The 22,029-nt window shown below is 43.5% G+C and overlaps 1 protein-coding gene across 4 annotated transcripts; it reads left to right on the top strand.

Annotated features, from left to right (window-relative positions):
- Positions 1-1,886: 1,886 nt before the first annotated feature.
- On the top strand, positions 1,887-20,142 carry LOC310730173 (C-reactive protein-like). Of its 4 annotated transcripts, none has more exons than XM_083549000.1 (4): positions 1,887-1,942; positions 2,026-2,051; positions 18,970-19,032; positions 19,301-20,142. In XM_083549000.1, the coding sequence occupies exons 1-4, from the start codon at positions 1,905-1,907 to the stop codon at positions 19,912-19,914; spliced, it is 741 nt and encodes a 246-aa protein (XP_083405126.1). In that variant the 5' UTR covers positions 1,887-1,904; the 3' UTR covers positions 19,915-20,142. The 4 variants fall into 4 exon arrangements, with proteins under 4 accessions (XP_083405126.1, XP_083405128.1, XP_083405129.1 ...); XM_083549003.1 differs by having other exon boundaries at positions 1,926-1,943; positions 2,023-2,051; XM_083549002.1 differs by lacking the exon at positions 2,026-2,051 and having other exon boundaries at positions 1,920-1,943; positions 18,941-19,032.
- Positions 20,143-22,029: the final 1,887 nt, after the last annotated feature.

Below are 22,029 nucleotides of genomic sequence, written 5' to 3'. Positions count from 1 at the left end.
TGACTTGACTTGAGGAGAGTAAAAAGTGTGTGTGATGGGTGTGTGTGGTCATCAATGCTGTTTGCTTTGTGGATGCAGCATGTGGTGTAAATGTCCATGATAGAGGGGAGAAAGACTCTGATGATCTTCTCAGCTGTCCTCACTATCCTCTGTAGGGTCTTGCGATCCGAGACGGTGCAGTTCCCAAACCAGGCTGTGATGCAGCTGCTCAGGATGCTCTTAATGGTCCCTCTGTAGAACATGGTCAGGATGGGAGGGAGGAAGATAAGTTTTCCTCAGCCTTCTCAGGAAGTAGAGACGCTGCTGGGCTTTTTTGGTGATGGAGCTGGTGTTGAGTGACCAGGTAAGGTTATTTGCCAGATGAACACCAAGGAATTTGGTGATCTTGATGATCTCCACTGAGGATCCATCGATGATGAGTGGAGAATGGTCACTCTGTGTTCTCCTGAAGTCAACAACCATCTCTTCAGTTTTATCCACATTCAGAGACAGGTTGTTGGCTCCACACCAGGCTGTTAAACGTTGCACCTCCTCTCTGTATGCTGACTCGTCGTTTTAGCTGATTAGACCCACCACGGTCGTGTCCTCTGTGAACTTGATGATATGATTCGAGCTGTGCGTTGCTACACAGTCGTGAGTCAGCACAGTGAACAGCAGTGGACTGAGCACACAGCCCTGAGGGGCTCCAGTGTTCAGTGTGGTGGTGCTGGAGATGCTGTTCCAAATTCGGACTGACTGAGGTCTTCCAGTCAGGAAGTCCTGGATCCAGTTACAGAGGGAGGTGTTCAGGCCCAGTAGGCTCAACTTCTCAATCAGGTGCTGAGGGACAATCGTGTTGAATGCTGAGCTTAAGTCTATGAACAGCATCCTTACATATGAGTCCTTGTTGTCTAAGTGGGTGAGGGCCAGATGAAGGGTTGTGGAGATAGCGTCATCCATGGAGCGGTTTGGACGATACGCAAACTGCATGGGGTCCAGTGCGGGTGGAAGCTGGGTCTTGATGTGCCTCATGATGAGCCTCTCGAAGCACTTGATCACGATGGGTGTGAGTGCAACGGGACAATAGTCATTGAGACAAGAGACAGAAGATTTCTTCGGCACAGGAATGATAGTCATCTTGAGGTACGTAGGAACAGTGGTGCTGCTCAGGGAGATGTTGAAGATATCGGTAAAGACATCTGCTAGCTGTTCTGCACATTCCCTGAGCACTCTGCCAGGAATGTTGTCTGGTCCAGCAGACCTCCGTGGATTAACTCTGCATAGAGTTTACCTCACTTCAGCTGTGGTTAGACAGAGCATCTGGTCAGTGGGAGGAGGGATGGTCTTTCTCGCCACCATGTTGTTCTGCACCTCGAACCGGGCGTAGAAGTCGTTCAGTGCATCTGGGAGGAAGGCGTCACGGTCAGAAGCAGGTGATGTTGTCTTGTAGTTAGTGATCGCCTGGATGCCCTGCCACATGCGCCGGGTGTCTCTGCTGTCCTGGAAGTGGCCGTGGATTCTGTTGGCATGTGTGTGCTTCGCCTCTCTGATGGCACGGGACAGTTTGGCCCTTGCTGTTTTCAAGGCCATCTTGTCCCCTGCTCTGAAGGCAGAGTCTCTTGTTTTTAGCAGCGGACGCACCTTGGCGGTCATCTACGGCTTCTGGTTGGAGCGTGTAGTGATGGTCTTGGAGGTGGTCACGTCATCAATGCACTTGCCGATGTAGCTGGTCACTGTTAACGTGTACTCCTCCAAGTTGATGAATTCGCCATTGGTTGCAGCTTTTCCTGAACATGTCCCAATCAGTGCATTCAAAACAGTCCTGGAGAGCAGACATGGATCCTTCTGGTCAGGTTCTCACTTGCTTCCGAGCTGGTCTTAAATGCCTGCTGAGTGGTCTGTATGCTGGGATCAGCATAACAGAGATGTGGTCACTTTTCATACTGGAGAAGTATTCAAAAAAAGTAAGTGTTCATACCTTTTTGACATTTAACAGACAATCATTAACACGTGTGTTCTGTACTAAAATGTGAATATATTTAGTAGCAGTCGTGTTGTTATTAACCACTGCGGTAAGATGAAGATGGCAACATCCAGAGACCTTTTTGTCTCTTTTAGTTTCAGTGTTGTGATTCTTTGCTCAATTCAGAGTAAATCCCTTTCTGATTCAGATTTTGACTGAGACACACCAGAGACACTGTGAAATCTCCAGTTTAAGAATTAAAATCTACAGTAAACCCAAAATCTGATTGTGTTCATTATGGCTGATTTCTGGATAAAACCTGTGAGCTGAAGTGTACATGGGGTTTTAGATACACATATACTGTGTTTTTCTTCTGCAACTAGGGAAGGTATTTTTGTTTCCCGAGGAATCCGACTCTGCCTACGTGCGCATCACTCCGAAGAATCCTCTGAATCTGCAGGCCTTCACTCTCTGCATGCGCATCGCCACCGAGCTGAAGGGCAAGCGAGAAATCATCCTGTTTGCTTATCGCACCAAAGATCATGATGAGCTCAATGTATGGCGGGAGAAAGACGGACGACTCTCTCTTTACCTGAGGAGCAGTAGTGATGCTGTAATGTTTGATCAACTGCCACTGTACGAGTTCCCCACTCACCTGTGCATCACCTGGGAATCGATCACCGGAGCCACCTCATTTTGGGTAAATGGACACCGCAGCATGGTGAAGATCTACAGACGTGGACATCGTGTCGATCCAAATGGAGCTGTCATTCTTGGGCAGGATCCTGACTCATTTCTGGGCAGCTTTGACAAGGGTCAGAGCTTCAAGAGTGAAATCTCAGACGTACACATGTGGGATAGTGTTCTTAGCGCTAGTCAGATTTTGAAGCTGTATGAAAATCCGTGTGGGGCTCAGGGGGGAAATGTGATCGACTGGAATTCTGACCAGTACCAAACCTTTAACAATGTAGTTGTGCTGACTAACAGACAACTAACCAAAGCCCGAAGCAAGATAGAGAGTCAACAGTAAGTCTCTAAATTCTTTGCAAAGTCTCACCTTTAATTATTTTTTTTCTCCATCCATCCATCCATCCATACATCCATCCATCCATCCATCCATCCATCCATCCATCCATCCATCCATCCATCCATCCATTGATCCATCTTAGCAGGTCCCATTTCTCTGTTTGTTTTTCTTTCTTCGTTCATTCTTGTGAAAATTTATTAATTCTGCACAGACAGTGTGTGTGTGTGTGTGTGTGTGTGTGTGTGTGTGTGTGTGTGTAAGAAAGTAAAGTCTATGATTAAGCAGATCAAATGACAGCCGAGCTTCACACTGAATCTTTTGTCTAAATGATGCTGATGTCAATACCGTGCAACCAGGATACAGGGCCTGTGTGTGTGTGTGTGTGTGTGTGTGTGTGTGTGTGTGTGTGTGTCAAATCAAATCAAATTTTATTTGTCACATACACATACATAGAGGGTACGACATGCAGTGAAATGCTTTTTACGACTGTCCAGAATAAGGAAATGGGATGGGGAGAAAAATAATCGAGGAAAAAGAAGGCAAATTAAATCAAACTATATAGGATATAAAATATATAGATATATATCAGGAAAAAAGTGTATATACAGGGTATGCTTATGACAGTAAAAGGTAATCACATAAGGTGGTTGATGTGATTGTCCTCAAAGTGACCGTGTGCGGTGTGGTGTGCAAGTCCACAGTTAAAATGACAGTCCAGAGATTAAAGTGTCGTAGTGTGAAAAGAAAAATATTTGCAGAAAAGTGTGACGATGAAGAGAGTGGACCAGCTTTTAGATCCTGGAAGTTTCCTGGTTTAAACTCTGAATAGCCTGCGGGAAGAAGCTCCTCCTCATTCTTTCAGGGAGTGGAAGCATTTCAACAAAGAAAAGAGTCCATTGTTGGGATGGCTGAGGTCCTTTACAATCTTCCTGGCTCTGGACCGGCACTGTATTTCAGTGAACACCGATGCTAGCTGGTCAGCGCAGGCTTTCAGAACTAGACCTGTGATGCCATCTGGTCCTGCTGCCTTCCTGTTATTCACTCTCTTGAATGCCCTCCTCACGTCATGCTCTAAGATGGTGAACGTGTTCACCTGTTTGTGCTGCTAGCGCCGCTAGCGCGGATAGCTGCAGCCTTGAAACGAGCGTGTTTAGCTTGTCTGCCAGAGAATCGTCCGCATTCACCATTCTAGAAGACCATGTTTTGTAGTTGGTGATTGTTCTTAGTCCCTGCCACAGGCTCCTAGAGCCACCATGTTGGAACTGTGACTCTAGTTTCCTCCCGTAGCTTCACCGCTCTCCGAACACTGTAGGACGCATCCTTGTACTACTCCATGTCCCTAGTGGCGAGCCCCGTGTTGTAGGCAGCGGAGCGGGATCTCGGAGCATCACGGATGGATTTATCCACCCACGGCTTCGGGTTGAGAAACATTCCGATGGTGTTTTTTGCACCGTATAATCCGCTAGTTTCCAGATGAATCCAACAACCGCTCAAAATCACATTATCAACTTGCGCTGTTAATATCATGAACAGCAGCTATGCTAATTCCTCTCCACTGCTTCTCTTTCTCTCCCCATCCTGAGGCATCCTGAGGTTGCTCCAGCTCCAGTCACGTCCCACCTCATGAAGATTGTAGACCTTTAAAGAAGTAGATGCCCAATTGGACACTGGACCTCTTTGAGTGTTTGAAGGCTCTGGCATGGAGAAGCTGGTGTTGGATCTGTGATGATCTCAGATGTTGAGCTATTTTATGAGTTGCTCAGTAGATCCTAGTTTTATAACCATAATGACTGTAAAAGACTGTAGAAAGAACATCTCTCATAATCACACTCCCCAGTGTTCTGTAGTGTTTAAAGACTATAATCACACTCTTGATGTCACCCTTAACTGTTAATTTCTGTAAATCTGCTTTGAGACAATGTCTGTTGTGAAAAGCGCTATAGAAATAAACTTGATTTGACTTGACTTTTTTCTTTATTTGTATTATTTTCAACATTTTCAACACTGAAGAATCCAAACTATGATAGAACACATCTGAAATTCTCTGGTAAACAAAAACATGTTTCAAGAACCCAGAATTTTAGATTGTCCAAAAAAGCACCATAAATACAACAAATTAAAATAATATGACCATACAACTAAACCAAACCTTTAAAAAGGTAGCGGATGGAGGTAAGAAATGTGACAGAGGCATCATGACCTGCATCAAGAGTGAGTCATAGACAGATGTGAAAGAGAAAATCTGCCCATTTTCCACAATAAAACATCGTTCAGAATCAGATCATAAATAATTTTTTATTTTTATTTTATTTAATAAAAAAAGATCATAAATAAAAAGGAAATAATTTAAGTTATGTATTCTTTATGTGTGGCCCGGTACCAATTAACCCATGGACCGGTGCTGGTCCACGGCCCGGGGACCACTGCTTTAGAGCATCAGTAGTGTTGTGCAAAGTGTGAGTACAGAGTCAATAGACCTATTAGTGCCACTAAAACTACTGTACAAATCCATATTATGGCAAGAAACATTTAGTTAAGGAAAGAGAAAAGATCCCTCATTACCCAATCTCAAGAACTTTAAATGTATCACAATGTAAAGTCTCCAAAACCATAAAACACTATCATGGAACATGCTCTCATGAGGTCCATTCCAGGAAAGCAAGACTAAGAGCTACCTCTGCTGCACAGGATAAGTTTATTAGAAATACCAGCTTCAGAACCACCGATTTACATAAATAATACCCAGAGTTCAAGTGGCAGATATATTTCTACATCTACTGTTCAGAGAAGACTGTATGAGTCAGAGAATTGCCTGGGCCAAGAAACATAAGGAATGGACATTAGATCAGTGGAAAAGTGTCTCATAAGTTTTTGGGAGATTTTGAGAGTTATTTGTTCAAGAAGGAGAGTGGGGACGTGCCTCATGAAATGATCTGGCCTCCACAATTACCCCTTCTAAATCCAGTTGAGATGTTTGTGAGAAGTTGGACCAGAGAGTGAAGGAAATGCATCCAACAAGCACTTTACAGTTCTGGGCACTCCTCAAGATTTTTGGAAAACCATTCCAGGTGAAGAACTCATGAGGCAGACTGAGAGAATACCGAGTGTGCAAATATTAGATGTTAGATTGGATGTTGGATTGGATGTTGGATAGGATGATGGATTGGATTTTAGTCTATGTTAGACTAGATGTTGAATTGGATGTTCAGTTAGATGTTGTATTGAATAATGGGTTAAATGTTCAGCAGGACATTACAGGGTTGGATTGGAAATTGCATTGAACGTTAGATTGGATGTTAGATTGGGTATTATATTGGACATTAGATTTGAATGTTAGATTGGATGTTAGGATGGACATTAGATTGGATGTTAGGATAGACATTAGAACCCAGCCATTAGGGTTGCACAAGCCAGTGCACTCTTAGTGCTGGTCCCAAGCCCGTATAAATGGGGAAGGTTGTGTTATGAATACCACAGGTATTGTTAGCCAACAGAGGAAATTGGGCTACTGTTGGCCAAAGGAGGAGAAGAAGAGGAGGAAGACGTCTTCAGAGACAACAGGGAAAGGAGAAGTGTAGGAGAGTGGAAGTTCGGGTTTGTACTTTAAATGTTGGTACTATGACTGGTAAAGGGAGAGAGGTAGCTGATATGAGGAGAGGAGAAAGGTAGATATGTTGTTTGTTCAGGAGACCAAGTGGAAAGGGAGTAAGGCCAGGAACATTGAAGATGGGTTTAAACTGTTCTATCATGGTGTGGATAGTGAGAGAAATGGTGTAGGGGTGATTCTGAAGGAAGAGTAAAGTAAAAGTGTAGTGGAGGTGAAGAGAGTTTCTGATAGATTGATGAAGGGGTATTGGTGGTCCAGTGGATAAGGCTCTTGGTTAATTATCAAAAGGTCAGGGGTTCAAGCCCCAGCACTGCCAAGCTGCCACTCTTGAGCCCTTGAGCAAGGCACTTAGCCCTATCTGCTCCAAGGGTGTCCAGACAAGCTGCAATATGTGAAAACCTTTATGGGATCCAAGATGGTGGCGTGGCAGTAGTTCGCAGCGGCTGCTCCAGACCCAAAATAGTGCTACTTTGTAGCCAGCTCTAATATGGACATCAGAGCAACTGGTGTCAAGTTTATTTCTATAGCGCTTTTTACAACAGACATTATCTCAAAGCAGCTTTAGAGAAATCAACAGTCAAGTTGAATGGTGTGCATTTATCCCTGATGAGCAAGCCGTGGCGACTGTGGCAAAGAAGAACTCCCTTATATGAAATGAGGAAGAAACCTTGAGAGGAACCAGACTCAAAAGGGGAACCCATCCTCATTTGGGTGACATCAAGAGTTTGATCATAAATCTTTCAACAATACAGAACACTGGAGAGTGAGAACAAACATGAGCACTGGAGTGTGTGATTACGAGTGATGTTCTTTTTACAGTCTTATACAGTCTTTATGGTTATAAAACTTGGAGCTACTGAGCAACTCTAAATAGCTCAACATTTGTGATCATCACAGATCCAGCACCAGCTTCTCCATGCCAGAGCTTTTAAACACTCCAGGAGGTCCAATGTCAAAAGTCCACACATGTAGTGGGATCCAATTGGCACTGGTACGTCTCTAGATAGTTCGGGATGTTCGTGAGTTCGGCATCTACTTCTTTAAAGGTCCATAATCTTCATGAGGTGGGACGTGACTGGAGATGGCCAAACCTTAGGAAGCCTCGGGATGGGGAGAGAAAGAGATGCAGTGGAGAGGAATTAGCGTAGCTGCTGTTCATGATATTAACAGCACAAGTTGATAATGTGATGTGATCAGATGTTCTGGAGCACAAAGTTATGATATGTGATGTGTGTTATGTGTAGGCTTTGCTAAAAAGATATGTTTTTAATCTGCACTTAAACTGGGAGAGTGTGTCTGAGCCCCGAACACTGTCAGGAAGACTATTCCAAAGTTTCGGAGCTAAATGTGAAAATGCTCTACCGCCTTTAGTGGACTTTGCTATTCTAGGAACTACTAGAAGTCCGGAGTTTTAAGATCTCAGGGAGGGTAACGGATTGTAGCATGTTAAAAACAGGATAGATACATGGGAGCTAAATCATTTAGTGTTTTATGAACAAGAAGTAGTAGTTTGTAGTCGATTCAAAACTTAACGGGTAGCCAGTGTAGGGATGAGAAGATTGGGATTATATGATCATATTTTTTTGACCTTGTAAAAAATCTCTTGTGAGAGCATTCTGAACTAACTGAAGCTTGTTTATTAATGATGCAGGACATCCACCTAGTAATGCATTACAATAGTCTATTCTGGAGATCATGAACGCATGGACGAGCTTCTCTGCATCAGATATAGACAACATGTTTCTTAGCTTAGCAATATTTCTAAGGTGGAAGAAGCTGTTTTTGTAACTTGGTTGATATGATTTTTGAAAGACAAGTTGCTCTAAAATAACTCCCAGGTCTTTAACTGTTGAACTAGTAGTTACAGAACATCCGTCTAAATGCAGGTTGAATTGCTGGAGCTTCTGTGTACTGGTTTTTGGGCCAATGAGCAAAATCTCCATCTTATCAGAATTTAATAATAGAAAGTTATGAGTCACCCAATCTCTTATTTCCTAAACACACTCAGTTATCTGAGTTAATTGAGTGTATCGCCTGGTTTTGATGAGATCATCAGCGTAACAGTGGAAGCTAATTTTATGCCTTCTAATAATATTTCCTAAGGGAAGCATGTATATTGTAAAAAGCAGGGGTCCTAGAACTGAACCTTGTGGAAGCTTTCCATTTAAGTCTACGAAATTGTAACGATCGGACAGGTAGGATTTAAACCAGCGTAATGCCTGTCCCTGAATGCCGATGTAATTCTGTAAGCGATCTAGGAGGAGATCATGGTCTATAGTAACGAATGCAGCACTAAGATCTAGTAAAACTAACAGCGAGATGAAGCCTTGGTCTGAAGCTAAAAACAGGTCATTAGTGATTTTAACTAGAGCAGTTTCTGTGCTATGATGGAGCTGAAACTCTTTAAAGATATTGTTCTCTTGCAGGTAGGAACAGAACTGGGCAGCGACAATCTTTTCTAAAATCTTAGACATAAATGGGAGATTTTAAATGGGTCTGTAATTCGATAGCGTGTTTGGATCCAGATTAGGTTTTTTAATGAGGGGCTTAATAACTGCTACTTTGAGGGATTTATGGACGTGACCTAAAGATAATGAGGAGTTAATAATATTGAGAAGAGGCTCACCATCTGTATATAACACTTCCTTCAGTAGTTTAGTTGGAATTGGATCTAACTGACATGTTGTTGATTTAGCTTTGATAATAACATCATACAGCTCTTCCTGTCCTATACATGTAAAACAGTGTAGTTGTGGAGTTTTAGGTGAGATTGGATCAGGAGATGCTGTCAGAGGTTGGACCACCACAATTGTTTTTCTAATGTTATCTATTTTTTCAGTGAAGAAATTCATAAATTAAGATAAATCAGGCAGGTTATTTATGAATCTGTCCTTAGTGGTTGGAACAATAGTCCTACCAGGTCAATAACATGGTGAAACACAGCTAATCTGCTCTACCTGTAGTAAGTACAGTATGAGGTAATGGTCTGTGATGTCATCACTCTGAGGTAAAATATCTATATCAGTGACGTCTGCTCCGTGGGATATTATTAAGTCTAGTGTGTGGTTAAAACGGTGAGTTGGTCTGGTGACCCAAAAGAGTGAGAGACAGTAGGGGTTTTCTATGCATGTCTGAAAGTAAAATTTTAAGAACGAGCACTTCAAATTATTTAAAGCTGAATCCTAATATCTGACTAACATTAAGAGAGGCACTATAAATGGTAGCTACACCCCACCGCCCCCCCCCACGACCAGTCTGACGGGGCTCATGCTTATAAACATATCCCGACAGTGTAGACTCGTTTAGACCCATATAATCACCTGGTTTAATCCAGGTCTCAGTGAGACAGAGTGCTGAGAGATTATTCTCTGTGATCATCTCATTTACAATCAGTGCTTTGGGTGCAAGTGATCTAATGTTTAAAAAAACAAACTTTAGAACTTTGTTGTGTTTGTTTATCTGGCATTTTTCAGTTTTAACTGTAATAAGATTATTTCTGGATCTTGTGTATTTAATTCTTGGTTTTGCTACACGAGGAATAGATACGGTTTTTATAAATTGGGCTGTGTGCTCACTTGTAACTACTTGGTCTGTTGTATGCGTGTTCTCAAAGTTGTAAATTGCCTGATGTCTTACCAGTCAGATTGTGTGAAGTATCCTAGAGATGTTATCTGATAGGACTGCTGCTCCAACTCTGCTGGGGTTCAGGCCATCAGGGCAGAAGAACCTAGGATGCTCCCAGAAACAATTCCACTTATTAACAAAGAGAAGTTTGTGCTCCCGACACTATGACTGCAACCATTCATTTAGTGCAAAAGGTCTACTAAACTTCTCAATCCCTTGCTGGTAATTGGGAAGAGGTCCTGACACTATCATCCTTATGTCCCTGTGTACCACCGCCGAATACTCCAGGAATTTAGAAACAACCCCAACAACACAATAAACAATGATCTGCGGCAGAAGCTACGCAACCTCGGCATGCTTCGAGAACCAGGCCTCCAGACCTCAGCGTCACCTGTGGCGGTCGGATGGAGGAGGGGAAATCAAAAGTGCTGCACTGCGCGGTCTGTGTGTTTACATCAACACGGAATGGTGTAAGAACTCTGTCCTTGTTTCCACCAACTGCTCATCGCTGTTGGAGTTTATGGTTGTGAGATGCAGACCTTTTTATTTACCACAGGATTTCACCACCGCTTTTGTGCTCGGAGTGTACATACCACCTAGTGCTAATGCTAAGGAAGCGCTCAGCGTACTCTACGGGACCATTAGCGAACTACAAAACACACACCCTGACGGATTGATTATTGTCACCGGATATTTCAAATCATGCAAATCTCAGGACTGTGCTCCCTAAATTTCACCAGAGTGTGGATTTTGCAACCAGAGGAGAAACATGCTGGATGTTGTTTACACAAACATCCGGGGCGCTTACCGGGCGAAGCCCAGCCCCCACCTCGGGTACTCAGACCACATCTCTGTTATGCTGATCCCAGCATACAGACCACTCAGCAGGCATTCAAAACCAGTTCGAAAGCAGGTGAAAACCTGGCCAGCAGGATCCATGTCTGCTCTCCAGGAATGCTTTGAATGCACTGATTGGGACATGTTCAGGGAAGCTGCAACCAACAGCGATTTCATCAACTTGGAGGAGTACACATCAACAGTGACCAGCTACATCGGCAAATGCATTGATGACGTGACCATCTCCAAAACCATCACTACACGCTCCAACCAGAAGCCGTGGATGACCGCCAAAGTGCGTGTGCTGCTAAAATCAAGAGACTCCGCCTTCAGAGCAGGGGACAAGACGACCTTTAAGAGAGCGAGGGTCAAACTGTCCCGTGCCATCAGAGAGGCAAAGCGCGCACACGCCAAGAGAATTTACAGCCACTTTCAGGACAGCGGAGACACCCGGTGCATGTGGGAGGGCATCCAGGCGATCATGAACTACAAAATGACATCACATGCTTGTAACTATGACGCCTCCCTCCCAGATGCACTGAATGACTTCTATGCCCTGTTTGAGATGCAGAACAAAATGGTGGTGAGGAAGACCATCCCTCCTCCCACTGACCAGGTGCTCTGTCTAACCACAGCTAAAGTGAGGAAAACTCAATGCAGAGTTAACCCACGGAAGTCTGCTGGACCAGACAACATTCCTGGCAGAGTGCTCAGGGAATGTGCACAACAGCTAGCGGATGTCTTCACCGACATCTTCAACATCTCCCTGTTCCTACGTGCCTCAAGACGAAGTCTACTGTCTCCTGCCTCAATGACTATCGTCCCGGGGGCCCCCCAGGGCTGTGTGCTCAGTGCACTGCTGTTTGCTTTGCTGACTCACGACTGTGTAGCAATGCACAGCTCGAATTATATCATCAAGTTCGCCGATGACACGACCGTGGTGGGTTTCATCAGCAAGAATGATGAGTCAGCGTATAGAGAGGAGGTGCAATGGTTAACAGCCTGGTGTGGCGCCAACAACCTGTCTCTGAACATGGACAAAATTAAAGAGATGGTTGTTGACTTTAGGAGAATACAGAGTGACCATTCTCCACTGATCATTGATGGATCCTCCATGGAGATTGTCAAGAGCACCAAATTCCTTGGTGTTCACTTGGCGGATAACCTCTCCTGGTCACTCAACACCAGCTCCATCACCAAGTAAGCCCAGCAGCGTCTCTACTTCCTGAGAAGGCTGAGGAAAACTCATCTCCCTCTCCCCATCCTGACCATGTTCTACAGAGGGACCATTAAAAGCATCCTGAGCAGCTGCATCACTGCCTGGTTTGGGAACTGCACCTTCTCGGATCGCAAGACCCTACAGAGGATAGCGAGGACAGCTTAGAAGATAATCGGAGTCTCTCTCCCCTCTATCATGGACATTTACACCACACGCTGCATACGCAAAGCCAACAGCATTGTGGACGACCCCACACACCCCTCACACACACACACTCTTCACCCTCCTGCCATCATGGAAGCGGTTCCGAAGCATTCAGGCCTCACATCCAGACTGTGTAACAGCTTTTTTCCTCAAGACATCAGGCTCCTCAACTGAACTGAACCGAACTGAACTCACACACACACACACACCCACACACACCTGTGTGACTGATCTGTACAAACCGGACTCAACACACACTCGTACTCACTTCGTGTGACTGATTTGTAAAAACCGGACTGAACACACACTCGTACTCACTTCGCACACCCATGATTCGGTACCATTCACACTAAATCATTACCACAAAGTGGTTGCCGTTTTTGCACATCTTCTGGGATTGCTGCTATTTGTTTTTTTGCAAAATATTCTGTTTACATTATTTTTGCCTTGCCTTCTCAATAAAGACTGCCTTTTAAACTTCAGCCTGCGTCCTGCATTTGGGTCCTTTCACTCACGACAACTGACAGAACAATTTGGCCGATTATGGACCCTGCAGACACACAGGAATTAAGGGAGAGTGTAGTGGTTCGGCACTTCAAAACCCCAGTACCTCCTCTGTAGCTACACCTGGCGTCTCACCTGTACCTCACCTGATGCCACTGGCGCGTTTCTCCGGAGAACCAGGACACTGCCGCTCCTTCCTCACTCAAGTTGGCCTAAGTGATTTCTCTGCTATCAGGTCCAGCTCTCCAGTGGGTCACCACAGAGTGGGAGAAAGCAAACCCCCACTGTTCAGTCATTGCTGCCTTCTCTTGCGAACTCTGGAAGATCTTTGACTCTGCTTCTCCCCTTCATGATGCGGCTCACTTGCTGTTTTCTGTGACTCAAGGTAGGCGTTCGGTGGCGGCCAACTTTTTCCGCCGGTTCATTTGAGGTTACAGTTTGGTTGCTGCCGCTCTCCACCAACTGACCTCCTCCCACTAATCTTTCTCGTGGCCTCCCAAGGCAGAGCAAGTTTTATCAGACTCAAAACACCTCTGCCGCAGTCCTAGTTTTCCCCGATCCCTCTCACCAGTCCATCATGGAAGTCGATGCCTCTGACCTAGGGGTAGGCGCTGTACTGTCCCAGTTGGATGCAACTCATAGTAAGTTGCACCCATGTGCTTCAATTACCCCATACATAATTACCCCATTGGAGAGCGGGAGCTACTGGCTGTCAAGCTTGCTCTGGAGGAATAGCATCACTGGTTAGAGGGGGCTGAGACCCCTTTCTTGGTCTGAACAGATCAACTCAACCTGAAGTATCAGCACAAAACTAAAAAAACGCCTCAACCCTTGCCAGGCCCGTTGGGGACTTTTTTCGGCAGGTTAAATTTCACCCTCCCCTACCCCCGGGGATCTGGGAACGGTAAGCCTGATGCTCTTTCCAGGTTACACTCCCCTGTTGAGGAAGGAGGTCCCACCTCCACATCCTTATATCCTCCTTCTGTTACCATACATGCCTGGACCTAGACCTCAAGGCTCTCATTCACCTAGCCATTCAGCTAAGGAAACTGCTGCACTCCTTCTCCTGCACACTTTCCGTCTGCACTGTCTCCCTCGTAAAATCCTCTCTAACCGGGCCCCCAATTCACAGCCAACTTTTGGAAGGGGTTCTTTTGCCATCTAGAGTTCTCGATCAGCCACTCTTTTGGGTTCCACCACCAAACCAATGGCCAGACTGAGAGGCTTAATCAAGAGTTAGAGACCTGAATCCATATCCTTTGTGCCCAAGATGCCTCCTGATGGTCTTCCAAGCTGTTGTGGGTGGAGTACGCCCATAGCTCGCTTCCTACAGCCGCCACTGGACTACCTGGAGGCATCCGTCCATTCTGCGTTACTTCAGTTCCGACGCTGCTGACTCAGTTGGAGGAGAGCCCGCACAGCTCTTCTTAGAGCTTCCCAGAACTAATCGGAGGTGCCTAGGGAATGAGACGCGGCGTCATGCTCTGAATAATGTGTGCAATCAGTTAAAATTTGACACGGGCTGTCCCCGGTGGGGTGACGTCATGACCAGGAAGTATAAAATGCACATGGAGTGAAGCCGACACCAGCAGTGTGGCCTAGAGACACAGTGTCTTGTTTGCTCAGGGAACTAGGGTTACATACCATAGGCTTCAGCTTATGGGTGCCGTGAAGAAAAACGCATCATGAGAGGGTTTTTGCCCAGAGACTGCCCTGCTAAGGAAGAATGATAAATCGAAATGGCTACAATCCAAATAGACTAGTTAGGTTGTAATTGTTTTGTTGCATTTACATAGTCGCCAGTGACACACACACATTAGTAAGTACAGTGAGGAAAATAAGTATTTGAATACCCTGCTATTTTGCAAGTTCTCCCACTTAGAAATCATGGAGGGGTCTAAAATTGTCATCGTAGGTGCATGTCCACTGTGAGAGACATAATCTAAAAAAAAAATCCAGAAATCACAATATATGATTTTTAAACTATTTATTTGTATGATACAGCTGCAAATAAGTATTTGAACACCTGTCTATCAGCTAGAATTCTGACCCTCAAAGACCTGTTAGTCTGCCTTTAAAATGTCCACCTCCACTACATTTATTATCCTAAATTAAATGCATCTGTTTGAGGTCGTTAGCTGCATAAAGACACCTGTCCACCCCATACAATCAGTAAGAATCCAACTACTAACATGGCCAAGACCAAAGAGCTGTCCAAAGACTCTAGAGACAAAATTGTACACCTCCACAAGGCTGGAAAGGGCTACGGAGAAATTGCCAAGCAGCTTGGTGAAAAAAGGTCCACTGTTGGAGCAATCATTAGAAAATGGAAGAAGCTAAACATGACTGTCAATCTCCCTTGGACTGGGGCTCCATGCAAGATCTCACCTCGTGGGGTCTCAATGATACTAAGGAAGGTGAGAAATCAGCCCAGAACTACACGGGAGGAGCTGGTCAATGACCTGAAAAGAGCTGGGACCACCGTTTCCAAGGTTACTGTTGGTAATACACTAAGACATCATGGTTTGAAATCATGCATGGCACGGAAGGTTCCCCTGCTTAAACCAGCACATGTCCAGGCACGTCTTAAGTTTGCCAATGACCATTTGGATGATCCAGAGGAGTCATGGGAGAAAGTGATGTGGTCAGATGAGACCAAAAAAACTTGGGGGTCATAATTCCATTAAACGTGTTTGGAGGAAGAAGAATGATGAGTACCATCCCAAGAACACCATCCCTACTGTGAAGCATGGGGGTGGGAGCATCATGCTTTGGGGGTGTTTTTCTGCACATGGGACAGGGCGACTGCACTGTATTAAGGAGAGGATGACCGGGCCATGTATTGCGAGATTTTGGGGAACAACCTCCTTCCCTCAGTTAGAGCATTGAAGATGGGTCGAGGCTGGGTCTTCCAACATGACAATGACCCGAATCACACAGCCAGGATAACCAAGGAGTGGCTCTGTAAGAAGCATATCAAGGTTCTGGCGTGGCCTAGCCAGTCTCCAGACCTAAACCCAATAGAGAATCTTTGGAGGGAGCTCAAACTTTGTGTTTCTCAGTGACAGGCCAGAAACCTGACTGATCTAGGGAAGATATGTGTGGAGGAGTGGGCCAAAATCCCTCCTGCAGTGTGTGCAAACCTGGTGAAAAACTACAGGAAACGTTTGACCTTTGTAATTGCAAACAAAGGCTACTGTACCAAATATTAACATTGACTTTCTCAGCTGTTCAAATACTTATTTGCAGCTGTATCATACAAATAAATAGTTAAAAAATCATACATTGTGATTTCTTGATTTTTTTTTTAGATTATGTCACAGTGGACATGCACCTACGATGACAATTTCAGACCCCTCCATGATTTCTAAGTGGGAGAACTTGCAAAATAGCAGGGTGTTTAAATACTTATTTTCCTCACTGTAGCTAGCGTGTCCTATTACTAACAGATTGTGCAGATGTTGTGGTCCAGTCCAGAGAGCGTTAATCAAGATGGCAGGCAGCAGTGCAAGTGAATTTAGTAACCTGAAGGCATGTGAGGAAAAGCTATAGTTTTGCACCACAAGATTTGTCTGCCCCTCTAGCTTCCCCACACCCACTGAGTAAGCAATTTACTTCTTCTTTCTGAAAAAGATAAAACATATACTTCCTCCTTTGTGGATCTTTGTGGTTGTGGAGGTTTGATAAAGTTACTGATACCTCTTATCTATTGAACCAGCATGAAGCCAAGGTCAGCAAAAGCCAAACTGAAATGTACATGGATTAAAACCTAAACTGTTCTGCTATAATGATAAGCATGAGGTAGGTAGGTGAGTCTGTTAAAGCTCATAAGGTTGGTGGGTCAAGCCACAGGAATGACAAGCTGCCACTGTTAAACTTCTAGAGGTTTAAGCAAGGTCCTTACACCTCTCTGCTCCAGGTCTTCTGTATTATAGCTGTCCATGTGTTCTTCAACTTCAACCTAACATGAGAGAATATACTCTTGCATTCAGACTCTTCACTTTTTTTCAATGTTCTTATGTCACAGTCTAATACTGCAAACATAATAGTCCTCAGTCCTCAATAATGACACAGAATTCTAAAAATTTCTGTAAATCTTGTAAAATAGTCCTGAAATATTGCATAGATATATTTTTCTCAGTACTTAGTTGAAGCTGCTTTGGCAGCAGTTCCAGTCTCTTTTTTCCAGTCTTTTTGAGTTTGACACAACAAGCTTTACACACCTGGATTGGGGGATTTCTGCCATTCTTCAGGGCAAATCCACTCAAGCCAGGGCAGTTTGGAGGGGATCAATGGCAGAAGCCACTTTTGTGTCTCTCAAGAGATGTTTAATAGGGTTCAGGTCAGGACTCTGGCTGGGCCACTTTGGAACATTAACAGAGTCGTCTCTAATCCACTCCTTTGTTGCCTTGTCTGTGTGTTTAGGGTCATTGTCATGTAAGAAGGTAAAGCTTAAGCCCAGACTGAGGTACTGAGTGCTTTGGAAAAGATTTTATTTAGAAGATCTATGTTCTTTGCCTTAACCCTGACCAGTCTCCCACTCCCTTCTGCAGAAAAACACCTCCACAGCATGACAATACCACACCATGCATCACTGTTGAAATGGTTTTGTGCAGGTGATTATCTGTGCCTGATTTTCTCCAGACATAACATTTAGAATTGAGGACAAACAGTTTAATCAGACCAGAGAATATTGTTCCACATAAAGAGTCCATCAGTGGGTGTCCATGGGTTTTGCACTGAGGAGAAACTTCCGTCTAGCCGCTCTGCCATAAAGCCCAGATTGGTGGAGGGCTGCACTGATGGTTTTTCTTCTGGTTTTCTTTCACTCTCCACTGAGGATCTTTGGAGATCACTCAGTGACCACCAGGTTCTTGATTCTTGGAGATTTACAGACTTTTCTAGAATTCTGTTTTTACTTTGGCACTACAGGGATATACTATCACTTTGCCTCCACAGCCTTTTCTTGTGCATAATGTTGATTGACCACCTGTGTGTATTGCAGATATATCTAAGTTCATATAAATTCATGCTTTGGTGTAGTTTACATGGTCCATTGGGACAAGTCTGTAGAATCTGTCGCTTAATTTAAGATCATATGATTAACCTTAACCCCCTTTCAGGTCTAAATGAGCACATCAAGGGGTCTCTGTACTGGTCACCTGTAATGCAGTTTAAAATGGGAGCAACTTATGAATGTCTGGGTGGCTTCCCTGTATCCAAAACAGGAGTCATGAAAGCCATTGTTAAATTCTGATGTTGTATTGTTGACAGATTTTCAAATCATTTCCTTCAGGGTTTGATGTTCAGCCATGACTTGATGGTTTGGTGGTTCTTTGTCAATAGCAACATGTGTGAAAGAATTACTATGGAAGTTGGCAGCACAGAAAGATGATCCATCCCTAAAAACATTATTTATAAAGCAGTAGCAGATGCTTTTTTTGCCAGTTTTTTTTTTTTTTGACTGAACAAATGATTGCATGTTGGAATGTCAGCTGGAATTTCAAGCGAAAAAAGTAAAAAAAGAAAATCAACCCACAAAATCAACCTGACAAGAATTCATTCATTTTGGCTCGTCTTTATGCCCCTGACATTTTTAACTTTGCAGGTATGCAAGTGCTGAAGTGCTGCCTGCTCTGTTTTGTTCCTAAAATCATTCCTATGGTAAACTCTACCCTGACCAAGAAGGACTATGACTATTTCATTTTAGTCATAGTCCTTCATAGTCATAGTCCTTCTTGGTCAGGGTCATAGTTGGTCATAGTTTGTTCTCTGAGACTGGTTTGGAGATGCCCAACCCCTCCCACATGTGTCATTATAAACCCACTGAACTGTAGACCTGCAAGTCATTCTGAGATTTTCTCTTTTGATGGTGTTACTGGAGTAGTATTTAAAAAAGTAAGTGTTCATACGTTTTGACATTTAAGAGACAATCATTAACACGTGTGTTCTGTACTAAAATGTGAATATCTTTAGTAGCAGTCGTGTTGTTATTAACCACTGAGGTAAGATGAAGATGGCAGCACTGGTCCTATTGCTTCTCCTGCCGTTGGTCTCAGCCACAGGCCGTAAGTTTCTTTCTTTCTTTTTGTAAATTTCATCCAGAGACTTTTCATTGCTCATTTCATTGCTCAATTCAGAGTAAATCCCTTTCTGATTCAGATTTTGACTGAGACACACCAGAGACACTGTAAAATCTCCAGTTTAAGAATTCAAATCTACAGTAAACCCAAAATCTGATTGTGTTCATTATGGCTGATTTCTGGATAAAACCTGTGAGCTGAAGTGTACATGGGGTTTTAGATACACATATACTGTGTTTTCTTCTGCAACTAGGGAAGGTATTTTTGTTTCCCGAGGAATCCGACTCTGCCTACGTGCGCATCACTCCGAAGAATCCTCTGAATCTGCAGGCCTTCACTCTCTGCATGCGCATCGCCACCGAGCTGAAGGGCAGGCGAGAAATCATCCTGTTTGCTTATCGCACTCAAGATCACGATGAGCTCAATGTGTGGCGGGAGAAAGACGGACGACTCTCTCTTTACCTGAAGAGCAGTAAAGATGGTGCGAGATTTGATCTACTGCCACTGTACGAGTTCCCCACTCACCTGTGCGTCACCTGGGAATCGATCACCGGAGCCACCTCATTTTGGGTGAATGGACATCGCAGCATGGTGAAGATCTACAGACGTGGACATCGTGTCAATCCAAATGGAGCTGTCATTCTTGGGCAGGATCCTGACTCGTTTCTGGGCCGCTTTGACAAGCGTCAATGCTTCAAGGGTGAAATCTCAGACGTACACATGTGGGATAGTGTTCTTAGCGCTAGTCAGATTTTGGAGCTGAATAAAAATTCGAGTGGGGCTCAGGGGGGAAATGTGATCGACTGGAATTCTGACCAGTACCAAACCTTTAACAATGTAGTTGTGCTGTCTAACATAGACAACTAACAAAAGCCTGAACCTGGAAAGAGTTTTAACAGTTCAGTTTCTCAATTGTTGTCAATGTCTCACCTTTGTTTTACATGTCTAATTAAGTATGTGATGACATACAGTGTGTGACAGGAAATTAGAATAATCGAAGTTGCTTTTAGTTTTGATTGTTCTTTTCTGCATGTATATTGATGCATTATAAAAAATGTTTTGTTAGAGGAGTTGTTTGAATAAATCTGCCAATATGTCTTGGGCTGGTTTTCTTACATTTTTTTTTAAAGTTATTTATTTTAGCAGAAGATTGATGAATAAAATCCACCAATCAGCTTAAGCAATTTTCCAAAGCAGCTGCTGAGCCACCGATTGCAAAACTAAATTTCCAGTGGCATATTAGTGCTTAAGATGTTGGCCTTAAGCTCTAAAGGTCCTGAGTTTATATCCCAGCATCACAAAACTAACCCTGGTGCACCTTGAGCAAGGCCCTTAACCTTGTTTGAATTGTCTTGGGGGTCCCCCATTGAACTCTCGTATCTTTGGTATAACAGTCATAAACCAATTCAATTCAATTAAATTCATTTTTATTTGTATTGCGCTTTTAACAATGAACATTGTCTCACAGCAGCTTTACACAGATAATGTGGTGATTAAACGTAAATATGTTCTTTGTAAGTATGTTTGTACCTGATGAGCAACTGTGGCAAGGAAAAACTCCCCGAGAAAAAACAAACAATTATATCTTACCATCATTGTGAGGTGAAAATCAGGATCAATTCTGCATCATGCAGTGATTTTTTTTGAAAAAAAAAAAATTTATTATGAAATTGGGGCAAATAATGGACAGTTTGGCTTTGTGGCAGCAGCACGATCATTTGAATGCATCTAGTATCCTAGTTGTAATGAAAACTAGGGGACCCCCAAGTTAATTTTTTTGCGGTTTATGGGGGTCACCTAATGCTTATGGGAGGTCTCCCCCTCAATTTGAACAATGCCCTTAACCCTCAACTGCTTTGTTAATATTTAAATACATTTTGACCCCTCCTTTATTTACCATTGAGTCTCCAACATAACTTCTTAAATGGATGGATATGCAAACGATGTATAAAGAGCAGAAAAGGGTGTGTCTTTACCCTCACATTAAATATATCACATACTGTATCTTACATAAATCTGACTGTAATACTCACAAAATGTTCCATAAAGTCTTTCAATGGTGAAGGACCTGTGACATGAATATGTCTTCCACACCCTCAACTTAGCAGCAGAGTTTGGTTCCTCAGCCAGTGTGTAGCTCCTACACAGCTGTTTCTGTTTAACTTCATGTTTAACCTACAGATGATCATCAGCACCTGCTTGGTAGAACTGGTGAATCACGCACCCGACTCTGATCCTACACATTCCCTGACTTTGTGTAAGTGTACATAGTGTGGGAAAAGAAGATCTGAAGGCCGAGCGGTGTCATAACAAATATATTTGATTTGAATTTCTTTTCTGTTTGTGTACATTCATAAAAATAAACAATTCAAATATATATTTTTACAGCATTTTTTCACATCTGCCCAAAACCTTTGCATAGAACTGTATAACAACAGTAAAAGACCTGGAAGATATTTTAGAGCAATTTGTCTTTTTGAAGCACCCATATTATAAAAACACCTTCTTCCACCCTAGAAATATTGTTAAGCTAACAAACATGTTGTCTATATCTGATGCAGAGAAGCTCGTCCATGCGTTCATGACCTCCAGACTGGACTACTGTAATGCATTACTAGGTGGATGTCCTGCATCATTAATGAAAACGCTTCAGTTTGTCCAGAATGCAGCAGTCAGAGTTCTTACAAGGTCGAGAAAATATCACCATATAACCCCAATCTTCTCATCCCTACACTGGCTTCCTGCTAGGTTTCAAATCCACTACAAACTACTGCTTCTTACCTACAAAACACTAAATGGTTTATCTCCATGTATCTCTCCAGTCTTTTAACACGCTACAATCCTTCACGCTCCCTGAGATCTCAAAACTCTACATTGGTTCTCACACTCTGGTGTTTTGTATTGTTTAAGATATTGTTTATGATATCACGCAAATGAGGATGGGTTCCCCTTTTGAGTCTGGTTCCTGAGACAATGTCTATT

The sequence above is a fragment of the Silurus aristotelis genome, assembly GCF_946808225.1.
Source record: "Silurus aristotelis genome assembly, chromosome: 1".
Classification (NCBI taxonomy): domain Eukaryota; kingdom Metazoa; phylum Chordata; class Actinopteri; order Siluriformes; family Siluridae; genus Silurus; species Silurus aristotelis.
This window is presented reverse-complemented; position numbering and strand designations above follow the sequence as displayed.